We start from the raw sequence: 15129 nt of genomic DNA on the forward strand, positions 1-15129 counted from the left end.
TCCACACTGACAAGGAAGATGTATCATCGAACAGGAAATGCCAGCTCTAGTCCTTGATAGCATATTACAAATTTATCACAATTATATAAAGGATCTTTAAAAACCACTTGGGCTTGAGCAGGTGTGAGTCTATTTTATGGAGTATTCCATCTCGTGTGCCAATGTTAAAAAAATAAATTGACATTTATAAATTATGAGGGAAAGAACCAATTAGTAAAGTCTTACAGTAATTCTCTAACAACTACATGTTAAGGACCCAACAGGGTCTTTCTGAGTTTAGATCCAGTTTACCTTCCTCTTACGTGTACCATCGGAAATATAATGCTGTTGCATACTTGACTCCTGAAATGTTCGTCTAAAGGGATCCGAAAATAGTCGGTGACGAAGAACGAAGAAGGTCAAAACGTTTTTTTTGGATCCCTTTAGACGAACATGACTTAAGATTTTAGGAGTCAAGTGTGCAACAGCATCCGACTTCAGATGCTACACGTAAGAGGAATGTGAACTGGAGCTTAACTCAACATTCGCATTGGATCAACCATTCCTATCATAGTTGCGTTATGGGTAGGATCTGTCTGAAAGAAAACTCTTGAGAGAAAGGTACTAGAGACTTCAAACTTAGTGTATAGGTTCCTTTTGGACCAAGGAAGAAAACCTCTTCCAATCACCCTCATAAATTTTTCTGTGTTCCATCCACGAGTGCAACCTGAAACTTTCCACAATTAATAAGCACGAAAAAGGGAAATTTTGACCTGTTTGATCATCAATTTTTACTTATCCGGAGAAAAGTTACAGTCAGTTTGGTCAGAAGTTAGCAACCATCTCTTCCAGTCACCCTCATAAATTTTTCTGTGTTCCATCCACGAGTGCAACCTGAAACTTTCCACAATTAATAAGCACGAAAAAGGGAAATTTTGACCTGTTTGGTCATCAACTTTTACTTATCCGGGGAAAAGTTACAGTCAGTTTGGTCAGAAGTTAGCAACCATCTCTTCCAGTCACCCTCATAAATTTTTCTGTGTTCCATCCACGAGTGCAACCTGAAACTTTCCACAATTAATAAGCACGAAAAAGGGACATTTTGACCTGTTTGATCATCAACTTTTACTTATCCGGGGAAAAGTTACAGTCAGTTTTGTCAGAAGTTAGCAACCACCTCTGCCAGTCAACCTCACAACTTTTTGTGTTCCCTCCACGAGCACAATCTGAATCTTTCCACAATTAATAAGCACGAAAAAGGAACATTTTGACCTGTTTGATCATCAATTTTTACTTATCCTGGGAAAAGTTACAGTGAGATCGGTGAAGACTTTCGTTACGTTTTGTCGGGTTTTACGATATTCCATCCTGTCGGTTTGTCCAGAATCTAACTTTACTGACACTAAGATTCATATGCACAGAGCAATTCGGCGAATATTTACAAAATTACAGATAATGCTGTGACAGAATATTAATGCATAGGGATCGTAGTGTATTATTTATCACCAAGTTGTTTTACAAATTATAAAAACAATCTGTGTTGTTTCATTGAAACAAACATGAAGTGACGTACAAACTGGTCTTCTCTAATTCCATAAACCGGGTTAACAAAACTTGTCAATTCGTATGTCAAATACATTTTTGAGTATAATTCGTAAATAATTACTCATTACTAGTAGTAATACACATTTTTGAATTTTTCCTGTCTTTAGAGAAATTATGTCACGTTGTCTGTGATTCAGACTTTTAAAACAATTACCTCACCGATCACGGACTATGTAGCCTACTCTACGTTTTGAATGTCGTGTATGTAACACTATAACATTAGTTAATGTCGGTAACAATTCCAAAATCAAACACTTATTTCAAATTCCATATCCTATACTAAGCAAATTAGAGGCAATTTCATAATACAAAAATACTGTAGTAACATATATGCTATGAAATTAAAATAATGCTTATTTACTTCTTGGACTCACACCTGGTTGTTTTGAAACATTCGATTTCTCGTGACAAAACTCTTCAACACATCCGGGTATTTAAACGAAAAACTTAAAATCTCACGAATTGTGACCTTTGCAGACTCGATTACAAATCGTCACAAAAAGTTAATTGGTCACCACTCTTCAACCAGACTGAGCCATCCTGTCTTTCACATTCTTTAATAAACAGCAAGAAGCCGGAACTTTGCTGGTGACGTAAACATCACGACGTGACGGGGTGTCACAAATTCCACCAAAATAAGAAAATAAACTTTTATTGGTTGCGTGACATTTTTATCAGAACGGTTGACGAAATACAATCATTGTTTGTTACCAAACACTTTGAATTGCCTGGGAGACTACAGTAGTACACGGTCTCTGGTGTCGGTCTGTTAGAGTCGAATCTGACTTGGAGATAGTATAAATCCAAATCTTATCTGTGAGACTGATAAGCACTTTTATCAGTACTGTCGACCTTGTACTGTATCGACTATCCCCCTTATTCTGTTTGATAAGATCCTCGTCGTGGGGGTTCACAGCACCTAATCTAATAGCACCTAATCTCACAGCACCTAAAATTTAACCGTCTAATAGCACCGATTCTCATAGCACCTAATATTATAGTACCTAATCTCACAGCACCTAAGGAAATGCCCGAGAGTCGCACGGCACCTAAAGATCGTACTGGAGTTTTATAGCACCTAATATCACACCACCTAAAAGGGAGTGGTGGGGATCGCCCGGAGGGGTAGGCCCCGCCACCACTGTTCGTGGCCAGTGGGCGACCGTCCGTTGAGTCGCGAGGTTAGGGGAGAGCTCTGAGTTGGTTATTGACACGTGCTGTGCGGGTTGCATTAACGCGCTTGCAGGAAGAATTGAAGGCGGTGGACGTTTCGTTTAGGAATTTATATTATGACCTATTATGTTTATTTTTACCGGATCCCGGGCGAACCTCTCTCACACACACTAAACATCTCACGTCTAACACATTAAAATATACCCCTTTATTACATCTGAAAAAGTTTGACGGCTTAGGTAGTATGAATCTATATATTATAGCGAAAGTGAGACATTTTAAATATGTTTATTGATTGTGACAATCAAAAATATGAAGAAAAAACACAGTTTTCTTTTAAATTTTAAGCTTTCTCCAATTTAACTCCTCCTAATTCAAAAATAATTACAGTTAAAAATATAATATATCATTTGTTGTATGTCTCTTAAAGAACGACATACTGATAATTCAGAGTTCTAAGTTAAATAGTTAAAGGCCTAACAAGTTTTTTGGGAAACTCATTAGACTTGTATTTATTTATAAATCACGCAATGCTTATTACTAATAGTCTTTACTTATGAGTGAGGGTGCAGAACAAGCGAGGTACACAGTAACTGTGCCGGAACCTTACTACATTATGGCTTAATGAAACACACATACCAACTTGCCCCGTGTGCCAAAATCACAAGATAAAATATCGACAGTTTTATTTTCACACAAACCACAACTGGAAAATGTTTAAATTAGGCTTGTATGATTCTGGTAAATATATTAATTTTAAGGAAAGGCAATTAAATTATCCATTTACCCAAAACAAAACATTTAATTAAACTTATATTTGTAAATTCACTAACATATAATTTGAGGGAAATTAATATTCCTCAAAGCGAAGCGGCCGAATACCTTCCATAATCCTATCACCATCGTCTTTGTTATCGGTGTTATATTTTTCACTGTTTACTTCATGTTCACTGACACAGTCTTCCGACGAGTTTTCTGTCCCTCAGTCAAAATATTAGTAATCTTTTCTTCTACAGCCTCCCCAGCAATCATTCATTGGTTCAAGCGTTATCAATAACTATTTTTGTATTCTCTACAACTTTCATCCAACAATCAGGCGTAGTCTTTTCCAAAGCTTCTTTATAATTTTTGTGATAGAATTAATAGTGAACGACTTATTATTTTTCGCGATATGTAAATTAATTTAAGCCCATATTAGTTCAAATCGCGTGGAGCTTGACTGTCAATAGAAGTTCAACTTTTTCATGTCTGAACTAAAGTGACTCCTTTCTAGTAAACCATCCTGTAATTTCTGCCTTATATCTTTTGCTCACAGGTGCTTTAAATATTTATTTTGAAATTATACAGTGTATTTATACATAGCAATAAACTACATCTTTCATTAATATAATCCACCCATAGGGTAGAAATGGACTTGGAATTCTTAGAAGACCTTCCCTATGTCCTATGTACATAAAATGTGGCACACACATGCCTCATAACTTTCACAGAAAATCAATAGCGTCTTTATGAAGATTAACTACCATAGCGACTGAAATATAAAATTGCAAACCCTAGAAAAAAGTATATTATTATTTTTCATCATCCCGCTATCCGAAAAAAAAGTTTAAATTTCACACACACACACACACACACACACACACACACACACACACACACACACACACACACAACACACACACACACACACAACACAGAGAGAGAGAGGAGAGAGAGAGAGAGAGAGAGAGAGAGAGGAGAGAGAGAGAGAGTTCTCGTCATATAAATTGATTATACAACGTATGTTAAAGAAGATAAACCTAGATTACTCGTTTTCATGGAAGTAGTACCCGCTATAAAAAACTACGTTTTGCTTTGTAAAACTTCCCTTCCTTACTTCCTTGTAAACTTCCTTTGTAAACTCGGGGAGCCCATTGTCTTGATAATGTTTTTTAGTCTGCCTAGATCAGGTTATTTCATGCAACATCTTTATTTTTCTTTCTCGGATCGTAATGGGCTTATTTTAAATATTCAAAAGAATACTATGTCTGAAACATCTAACACCTTGCTAAATCCAAAAGTACAAGTGACACATTTTATTATTTAATTTTTCCAGAATCCTCTATTGATGATCTGACAAACCATGTGTTTTCACATGATTGGAATGTCGTACTTAGTAATGGAAGAGTATTCTCTACCCCAAAAACTCGTTCATGCATATTTCTCCATTTCAGTTCATAAATAAACATTTTACTCTACAGTGAAAAAACAACGTTTCCACAGTTAGTGAGATTAAAGGTCGGAATCAAAATTATTGGTATAGTGGGGAAACTGGACCAAATGAAAGAAATTTTTGTTTTTGGAGAAATCGACAAAACTTTCTACTAGTGACAGGCTTCGTGTTAACTATTTAAATCTCTAGAAATGTTATAAAAAGTCCGTAGAAGATGCGAACTCACAATGTCGCAAAAATATAAAATAGCAGTAACCAATATAAGGCCTAGGGGACAGGTTTTTAACGCCAAATATAAGGCGTTTTTCGGTGCAGATAAACGAAAATACAAACCATTGAGCATCTCAATTGACATTATCAATAAATATCACTCCAGGTAACTTAAAACCATTTGTTTTATCAAATTCGGTTAACATCAAATAAAGGGTAGTATCAAAAAGCCTCGTGTTAATAGAATGAAATTAATAAGAAATTACCATATTTTGAAAGAAAAAACATTTATCTTTGTAGAAGTCTCAATTGATGAGGTCATTAAAGCTGTCAAAAGAGTTAAAAACTCAGAAAGCAAAAGACATTTTATAACAAATCTAAACAATATATTTTAACGAATTTACCATACGTTTTTGAACCTTTTTGAACCCATTAACTATATGTATATCTGCCCGATTCTTAAGAAAGGTTCTAGGAGTTTTCCCTTGAGAGCTATTGCCCAGTATAAATTTTTACCTGTCCTGTAATAAATAGAAAACTGTTTTACATGATGAACCTTTTGCGTATCTGGAAAATAATATCAATCTAAATTTATTACAATAGAAGAGGTAAATACACCATTGATGCAGTTTATTCACTAATTAAGGAGGTCCTAAACACTTTTGAGATTAAAGCCTTTGCTCAGGTAACATATTTTGACTTGAGCAGGGCCTTAAAACTTAAATATTACGGTATTAATGGGAATCCGGCTTTAAAGAGTTCTTTAAAGACTATTTATCTAACCGCAGGCGAAAAGTTTGTTTCTATTAATGGAAATCGGTCCAACAATTTGGTGATCGGGATTGTTGTACCTAAGGGTCAGTCCTGGGCCCTATTATGTTTTTTATTATATATAAATTAATTTCCTACCGTTGTTAGGTTAAAAAATCTCTTTTATATGCTAACGACACAACTCTTTAGAATATCCATACAAACTTTGACAAAACTACAAGTTCTTGTCATTGAATCAGTTGAGAAATCCTCAGTGTGGTTTAGATCAAAATGGATCTTTACTAAATGAAGTCAAAACTCAAAACATTTGTTTACTTTACGACAAAACCCCTACAATTGACACACCAAATTATTTCTTTTTCTTGTGCTAAATTTCTAGGAATATTTTGGTAGAGTAATTTTCTTACTTAGACGTATTATAAATTGTATTACTGAAAAATATTTTTAAATCTGCATACTATGCCTATTTTTAATTAATAGCAAGTTATGGCCTATATTATTGGGTAAATAGCGCTAAAAATTAATGAAATCGTTATCCTGAAAAACAAAGCTATCAGAATAATAACACAATCACAACCACTAGAACACTGTGAACCAATTTTTATTAAGCTTTGGTGGAAACTTTTATAAATTTATATATTTTTGACTCAGTATTGTATATGATCAAAAACATGTCATCATTAATTTTGACTAGCAACTTGCATAATTATAAATAGCAGAAATAAATATAATATTGTTATTGAGCATTGCAGATTAAACAAAAAAACAAAATAGGCATGTTATAATTACTCAGAAGACAAATTGCAATATTTGTTGTATTTTTCACGAGGCACTCCTGCTGCGTGCCTCGTAACTGTGCAGTGTGCCTGATTCAAAGGTCTCCACATGTGGTATTTCCTTGTGCCTTGTGCCAGTGCACTGAGTGCTGAGACACACTGCATGGTTGCCAGGTTAATCTCCAATGCCCGTTATGTAGGCAAGTGAGCCAGGCAATAATTAGAGTTTATTTCTGATAATTATAATTTTTTATATACAATAAAAAACCGAGATTGAAAGCCTATTTTTGTTCTATATTATAAAATTTTATTTCTTTCCTATGTAATACATCCTGTATAAATAGATTACAATGAAATGGATATGTTATTAATAGTATCATATGGAACATTTTAAGAGGTATTGAGATTGCGTCCTAGACAATTAATAACTTTGATCCTCAAAAATCAGGAAGATTAATTTTAAACAACAATCAGTCTACAAGTAGACTGCGGCAAATTTCTTACGACGCAGTGGGAGTGACTGAGAGTAGTCGATCTCACTCAGTATATACCAGCAACAAAAGTGTTAATATACGTTTTGATGTTGTCGTCTTGCACTGTATGTCATATTATATGGGTCTTCTGAAGCCTTACTGTATACTTGTTCTCAGTTTTTTCAAGTAATGTTCTAATAGTCCTCATCCTCTTTTTAAGATTCACGACTTGTTTAACATGGTCTAATTTACATTCATTTTTAATCTATGAATGTTCAGCTTTTGACAATGTAATTTAAAAATTAATTTAAATTTGTTATGCAATCATTACTAAGAGAGATATCGCGCCAATACACCAAAATTCAGAGATAGCAGGCTGATTAATAATTTTTATAAAGACTCATAACAAGTTGTTATTTTCTTTGAACAACCAAAACAAGACACGCTCTTATAAGTGCGTTACTGGAGCAATCTGTAATAAGATATATATCCCACTAATATTATAAATGCGAAAGTTTGAATGTTTGGATATTTGGATGTTTGTATGTTTAGATGTTTAAGATGTTTGTCCTCGAATCACGCTGAAACTGCTATACGGATTGTGCTGAAATTTGGAACCGGTATAGCTTTTGGTCTGAATTAACACTTAGAGTAGCTGTTAACACTTTCAGCTGAAGTTTTATCAAAGAGGCAGAAACATGTGTTTACATTTAGATTTGAGTAAATATTGAATTATTGTAAAGTGCTTAATCAGTAGTGTAATGTAGATTGCAAATACGAAGTTATTTAATTTTAAATTTAGATTGCGCCAATGATCAATAATCCATCTAATACAATAGAAATGCTATTTATACGCTGTTATAACAACTACCTTATTGTTATAAAGCTGTGAATGTTTGCACATAACGTAATCTAATCTGGTTAGTTCCTTTAACATTGTGTATGGCCTTTTTACTGTAGTTATTGAAAATCAAATGGAGATAATATTGCCCTAATACTTGAAGCATATACCCCTAATACATATTTAGCGATCGGTTAAAAATATCAAAATCACTTAATCATCAAAATTTAACCTAAGTTAGATTCCGAAACCAACGTATGAGACCATTGTTTTGGTTAGTGGCAACAGCATAAATCAATTGTGGAACTGTAAATAGATTAGACCGGGGGTGAATTTAAACGACCAGAACAGACCCATATTGGCCGCAGACAATTTTTGAGTTGTACGATACACTTACGTCATTGGGATAAAAAAAGGCTAACTCTTATTGTTACTGAAGCCATCGAAGAACTTCAATAAATTAACATGGAATGTGGCAGGGAAATACTAATCTTATAAAAAACTGTTTCACTTTACGACTTCAGGATCCCAAATCTCTGTTCTTTAAACTTAAATCTAAATTGGATCAGGAGATTGGAATAGCTTTGAGTGACTATCGATTATCTCTAGACTGTTTATTATGTTATAGAAAAAGAATACATAGATATATATTGTCCAGTTTTTCAACAGAAAATTGCGTGCGAAGCCGCGGGTAACTGCTAGTATATATATATATATATATATAAATTTTGCTGTCTACGTATCTACTGATCAAGCACCGTTCTGAAAATTTAATTTGTATTAAAATGTTTTCTGCCTGTTTTACGAACATGAAACTGAGTGTCAACAACTTTTAAATACTCAGTTAAAATTCGATTATGAAACAAATATTAGAATTGTAACATATTCCAGGCAACTATTTTGATCCACCTCTTCTTATAAAATTTCTTAACATTTCAACGGATTACTAAAAATTTGTCGAAATAAGAATATGTTGTGATTTATTTTTATGTGTAATATGTAGGTCTTATTTGTAATCGTACTATGGATATTATTTCATATAAGCCCATAAGCCAGATTGAAAGAATTTAGACATCTTCACTTTTTTAAATGTATACTCATGCCATTTATAGACAACAATATGCAATTTTTAATAGAATATTAAAATAATATTCTTAAATCAATTTTTCAACTTCAAGTTAAAGTTCAATCTTCTTTATTATCTAAAAATACATAATATAAATAAAATTTTACCTCCCAGTGCACCTCAAGTCGCGCGTGCGGGAGTTCAGTTGAATCATAATTACAATTATCTTAGTGTTCATTGTCCAATTCATATTTCCATAACATTGTCTTCACTTAAACTAAATTCATAAACTAGCCAAAAGCAGTGTAAATCTAATAAATGGTATACCACGAGATTAATTATATTACTTAGAATAAAGCAGCATTAACAATATGTACAAAAAAAATGTAATTATAAGCATTACAAAATTTATAAGCAATAATAAATAGAAAACAAAATTGTATGGGCTCCTTAAATTCACCCATTTGTTCCTTAAAAGTAATATCAAATTTTTTAAATTGAGCCCTTAACGGTATCCTCCATTATTTTGACAAAACTTCTTCTTGCAATTTGGCCAAAACGTCCTTAGTAATTGTTTATTTTTGGTATTTACTCTTACCCGAGCAGCAGTTCTTACACATCCATGATTCACGACGTACTTGTCCCATGCAATTCCATGTGCTTTCAAAAATGTCAGCACAAACGAAAGTGTAGATTTGTTTTACATTGAGAACAAACAGGCACTCACATGAGGCAGAAGATCGTCGCAAACGGCACAAATCACTCATCTTGATAACACGGAGAACACCATTGAGTTAAATATTAAAAAACTAATATAATCCATTTTTGTACAGTTTTGATTTTTTTACTATAAAAAGCTCAGGTTAGTTCCGTTATTTTATGGAATGAATTATAGAAATTGCAGTTTGACTTATAAGTTTATATAGTAATATTATAAAATAAATATATTTTTTAATGCAATGTAAAGAACCGCCTATTTATTAACGCTTTATGAAGAATCGAAAGGCTTTATTGAAATGGTTTGTTGTGCGTCCGTCCTGTGCGATAACTCTTATTATAAAGGCCCTAGTGACTTCAAACTTGGTACATATTCTCTTATTGGTCTAAATAAGAACTCTATTGATTTTAAGATAAAGAAGAATCGTCTGTGCGCTACCACTTATGTTACACTCTGTCGAGTCTTTCAATGCTTCTAACATCGTTCGGGTTATTTTAAGTAATCTCGTATTTGGTTCACAAAAACAATCATAATATGTATAGTACTTGTATTCATTATAACACTTATCTAGCAGTTTGGCATGAAATAGCTAGATTTTTCGGCTGAAAGTATAAAAACTCGTGAGTCAAAATTTTCACTGTTATAGAACATTGGGAGGTTAAAAAGCTAAACTATAGTTCTTCTAATGGTTGAAAATTCCCTATGGATGTTACATTTTTAATCCAAATAAATTTGCTTTTTATGTAAGTCATGATACTTACGTGTATAAAATATTTACTTTGACGTAGGGAAATTGCAGAATAAGTGGATGAATGATTTAAGGCTTTGCCTATTTTTATATAGATTTGAATGCAAGTTATTACCGGTTTCAGTGCACGGAATATACGATTTGAACACATTTAATTCCAATGACGATAAAAACTTATATAAAAAATGTAAAACACAATGAAATTAGATGAACAAATAATTTACATTATTGGATTATGTGCAAGATTTGCGGTTTGGCCTAAACATTCATTCAAATTCCAAGGTAAATAATTTTTGGTGCCATTATTAGTTGTAATCAACAACCGCCGCACGCCATGCGCACGGACCCTTCTCTTGTGCGAGGAGACAATTGTCCATCTCGGGTCGCCTCGCCTTGTGCTGTCGACTGCTCGCCCTGCTGTAGAGGACAGTAATGGCGGGTCGTCGGGAGCGGGGTGAGGGGCAAGGTTGGATTCTCCTCCATCCCCTCTGTCCCCACCAAGGCCCCTTTGGAACAAAGCGAGAGGTGCTGTGACACTGAAACTTGAAACAGTCTCACGGCACCTAAACGAACCGTGAATCGTTGCACACTACCTAACCTTATAGCACCTAATATCACAGCACCTAAATGACGACTTTTTTTCTGTAGGTGGTATGAGATTAGGTGCTAAAAGATTAGGTGCTATGAAGCCGCACCATCCTCGTACAGGCCAGTGGCCCATGAGGACGGCCAGATTAATGCTATAAGGGGATTGGCATCTCCTTGAAAAAAGGTTTCTTAGCTTTTAATCTAAATTTCATATAATCTCTTACGATATGGATTGTTTCCGTAGACTAGAAATAATTAATTTAGAGAGTACAATTGAACGTTATATGTAAAGAATATTTTAACAATTCTCATCCTAGCTGCACTTGGAACTTTTCCGCATTTTGTTTCTTGAGTGTAGAAAATACAATACAAGAAATAAAAATCCAGAGGTGAAAACTTGTATTTTGTTGTAAACGTAAATTAAACTTGAGCAGCCATAAATTATATAATAGACGCATTTATATCTATAACTACATATAAATTAAATGTATTTGCAAATGTTTTTAAATTTTAAATTACTTTAATTGTAAAGGGAAATTTATATGTTACCATAGGCAGCTTTCAAAATTATATTGAGTTTGTTTTATTTTGTTCTGTACCCCAATACATTTTGCATGTTTATATAAGGCGACGCTAATTATTGAGGATGATTGATTTGAAAGCATTAACAGATTTTTAGTCCAACTATGTAAAATATCTTAAATCTTGCTATAGAAATATAATATACAGTTAACAAGGAAACTATTGAATGACATTTGCTAGACTGCTTTGTGGTAAATGGCTGAGCGTTAGCCTATCACCTATCACTCGTTGGGCTGGAAAATTTCCTTTTTGTCTGTCTGTGCACACAATATCTCGAAATCGAACTGAAATATAGACTTGAAATTTTGCATGAAGATATTGTCCTATATGATGAATACCAAGTTCGATTACAGTACATGTCACCCCATGTAATTTGGCTGAGCGTTAGCAAATATTTTTACATTGGTCTTATGGGTAAAATTATGGTAATGAGAAAATAGCAGAATAAATAAATTTGTAAACAAACTCAGTATAATTATAAAAGATTTTAAAATGTGATTTTTATATATAGAGTTACAGAAAAAATATATTAATACATGTTACCTGATTATCTCAACACATCCAACATCATTTTATAGTGACGGTGCGTAGACTTTTATTGTTTACACTGATATGAAACGCAATTTAATGGACAAAAATGTTAATGATATCTTGAGAAATATTTCGTCTGGATTTGAAACTTTGCTTCAAACTTAATTTCTAAATAGACAAGAAGGAGGTCTATGATGGTGCATGCCCAACCAAGGATTTTGGCTGAGCGTCATCGTTGAAGCCACTCAGGAAGCTGAAAATGTATATGTTGTTTGCTGGGGAATGTAAAAATGTCTGCTGTATAATTGTCTGCTGTTATATCTGCCAATAATAAAATGAGCTATAGACTTCAAAATTCCATTGAACTTAAGCGAAGCCTATTATGCGAAACAAAGTGTGGTGTAACCCTACGTTATTGCAGTATAGTATTGCACTATAGTGTGATATACTGCAGTATATCACACTATATATTATATTGTCCGCTCAGTGAAGAGAAGACAGAGGAGTTGCAGTGTTGCATAAATGTAAACTTATAGTTCAAAATAAAGACAATCGGGTTCAGAATAATACGATTGGATTATTTATACCTGAGTAACCGAGCAAACATGAAAAACTGAATTTTTCTGATGGAAATATTTCAATAAGTTGAATGTTTTTCAGCAACTATAGTTAATATTTGATTATTTCAAGAGATGAGTAAATTTTCATTACTGGTTCCTAACTCGTCCCAAACGGTACAAAACAACAAAGTGACAAGCATGAACTAACTCAATACAAGGAAATAAGTAACTGTAACACAGTATTCTTTCTCAACTCTAATTTTTCTCAGACTTTTTGTGAGTGCCGATGGCCGAGCTGTCTAAGACATTGGACTTTAGGTCTGAGTTAGAGATAGCGCAGGTTCAGATCCTGTCTGTGACCTCAGCACTTTTTATCTTATCAGTACTGTTAACCTTTTACTGTATCGACTCTCCTCATTATTCTGTCTGATAAGATCCTCGTACAGGCCAGTGGCCCATGAGGACAAGCAGAATAAGGCTTAAAAGGGGATCGGCCTCTCCTTTTTTTAAAAAAAAAGAAAAAAAAAGACTTTAAACCACCAGAGAACTTGATTTACTAAAATAATGTATTGATGTATAAAATATAATGTTGTGTTCTAGGCCTATACTTCGCATTGGTGATGAGCTTGCTGTTTGCAGTCATCTCTGTCATGTCCTTCGTCTGGACCCCTTATGACCTACTTATGAATGAAGTAAGAGAATTATACAACATTTATCATTCTATTAATCATAGCATTTATACATTGAGAAAAACTTTTTTATCAAAACTCCAATGATAGTCATGATGTTATGTAAGACTAAGATATCATACAATCATTTGTATTTATCTTATTTATGGATAGTTCTATATGCCATCATCAGAAAATATATTATAGAACAGATAATTGCTATACATAATACTTCCATGTCTTCTTATGAATTCACTCTTCAGTGTCCATCTTCTTTTTGGGGTTTCTGAAAGTGGGCCATGTAATATAAAAATTCTCGGGTAAATTCTTCATTAATTAGGTTGGACCTATATCCAAACCTGTGCCCCAACCATCATTCTATGGGTGAATTATGCAGGAGGTTCAGGTTTTACACATTCATCGTTGAAAGTTTGGTAAAGATTTCTTAAGATTAAGTATCTATAAAATTTATCACATTGTACATATTATACTATATACATTTTATGAATTACAAAATAAATTCATATAACTGTATGCAGCAATAATAAAATTACTATTGTACTATCTTCTATGTTGGAATGCTGTTATATGAATATTATTAATGTTTTAAGATCTTGGGGTGGGGGTTGTATCCTCCTCATCCCTCCTTAGTTACACCACTAGGTGGACCAACTCCCCAGATAGGGTCTACTTGGAGTATTTGTTCATTAAATTTGATTTTATTTACTAGCCGTTGAAGATGGTGGGAAGTCTGCCAGCATATGAGAGATGGGCCAACCCCCCAGATGAGGTCCTGTTAATTAAATTTGATTTGATTTTATTTACTAGCGGTTGAAGATGGTCCGAGATCTGCCAGCTTACGAGTGGTGGGCCAACCCCCCAGATGAGGTCCTGTTCATTAAATTTGATTTGGTTTTATTTACTAGCGATTGAAGATGGTCCGAGGTCTGCCAGCATATGAGTGGTGGGCCAACCCCCCAGATGAGGTCTTGCTTAGGGTCTATTTGTTCAACATTACCAATGCTGAAGAGTTTCTTCAAGATCCAAATATCAAACTGCAGATGGAAGAGGTTGGACCATATATTTTCAGGTAGTGCCAATTGCTATTTTCATTCTATAGAGCTTCCTAGTAGACACCAGCTTAATCAAAATTGTGTTATTGGATCAGTTTATATTGCCATTTTACTTGACTGAGAATAATGTATTCATTTTTACATGTATTTAATAATATTTATAAAAAAAAATTTATGTTCTATGTTATACTTGCATTGATATTTACTATCTCTTTAGTAATTACCACGTTCATGACGATGTATACCCCATCAGGTACACGCGATCTTTTACAACTGCTGGGCTTACGTAAAGCGTATCATGGTCCGATGGGTACACGTTGCTAAGCATTTCCTTATTGCACTTTTATTGTTTGCCTGTCTTAGTGGTTTCTTAAAGTTGATCTCACGCTCAAATAAATACCTAAGTCTGTCGTGTACCCCTTGGGCGCAAAATTGCTTAATTTTTTAGGAACCCTTGGGGTACATGGAGAAACATTGAAAAAACATACTAAAATGATTTTTTTGTGGAAAATTGCGAAACCTAGATACTTTTTTCGTTATACTTAATTGTTTAAT

General features: G+C 33.8%; 1 protein-coding gene across 1 annotated transcript in view; it reads left to right on the top strand.

Annotated features, from left to right (window-relative positions):
* The window catches only part of LOC124368886 (scavenger receptor class B member 1-like), a 100135-nt gene that overhangs the window by 69590 nt on the left and 15416 nt on the right, over positions 1-15129 (top strand). The window contains exons 3-4 of the mRNA XM_046826385.1: positions 13434-13525; positions 14428-14591. Coding sequence (XP_046682341.1) covers positions 13434-13525; positions 14428-14591 — 256 coding nt within the window. The remainder of the gene's footprint in view (positions 1-13433; positions 13526-14427; positions 14592-15129) is intronic.

This window comes from Homalodisca vitripennis, chromosome X, assembly GCF_021130785.1.
Source record: "Homalodisca vitripennis isolate AUS2020 chromosome X, UT_GWSS_2.1, whole genome shotgun sequence".
Classification (NCBI taxonomy): Eukaryota; Metazoa; Arthropoda; class Insecta; order Hemiptera; family Cicadellidae; genus Homalodisca; species Homalodisca vitripennis.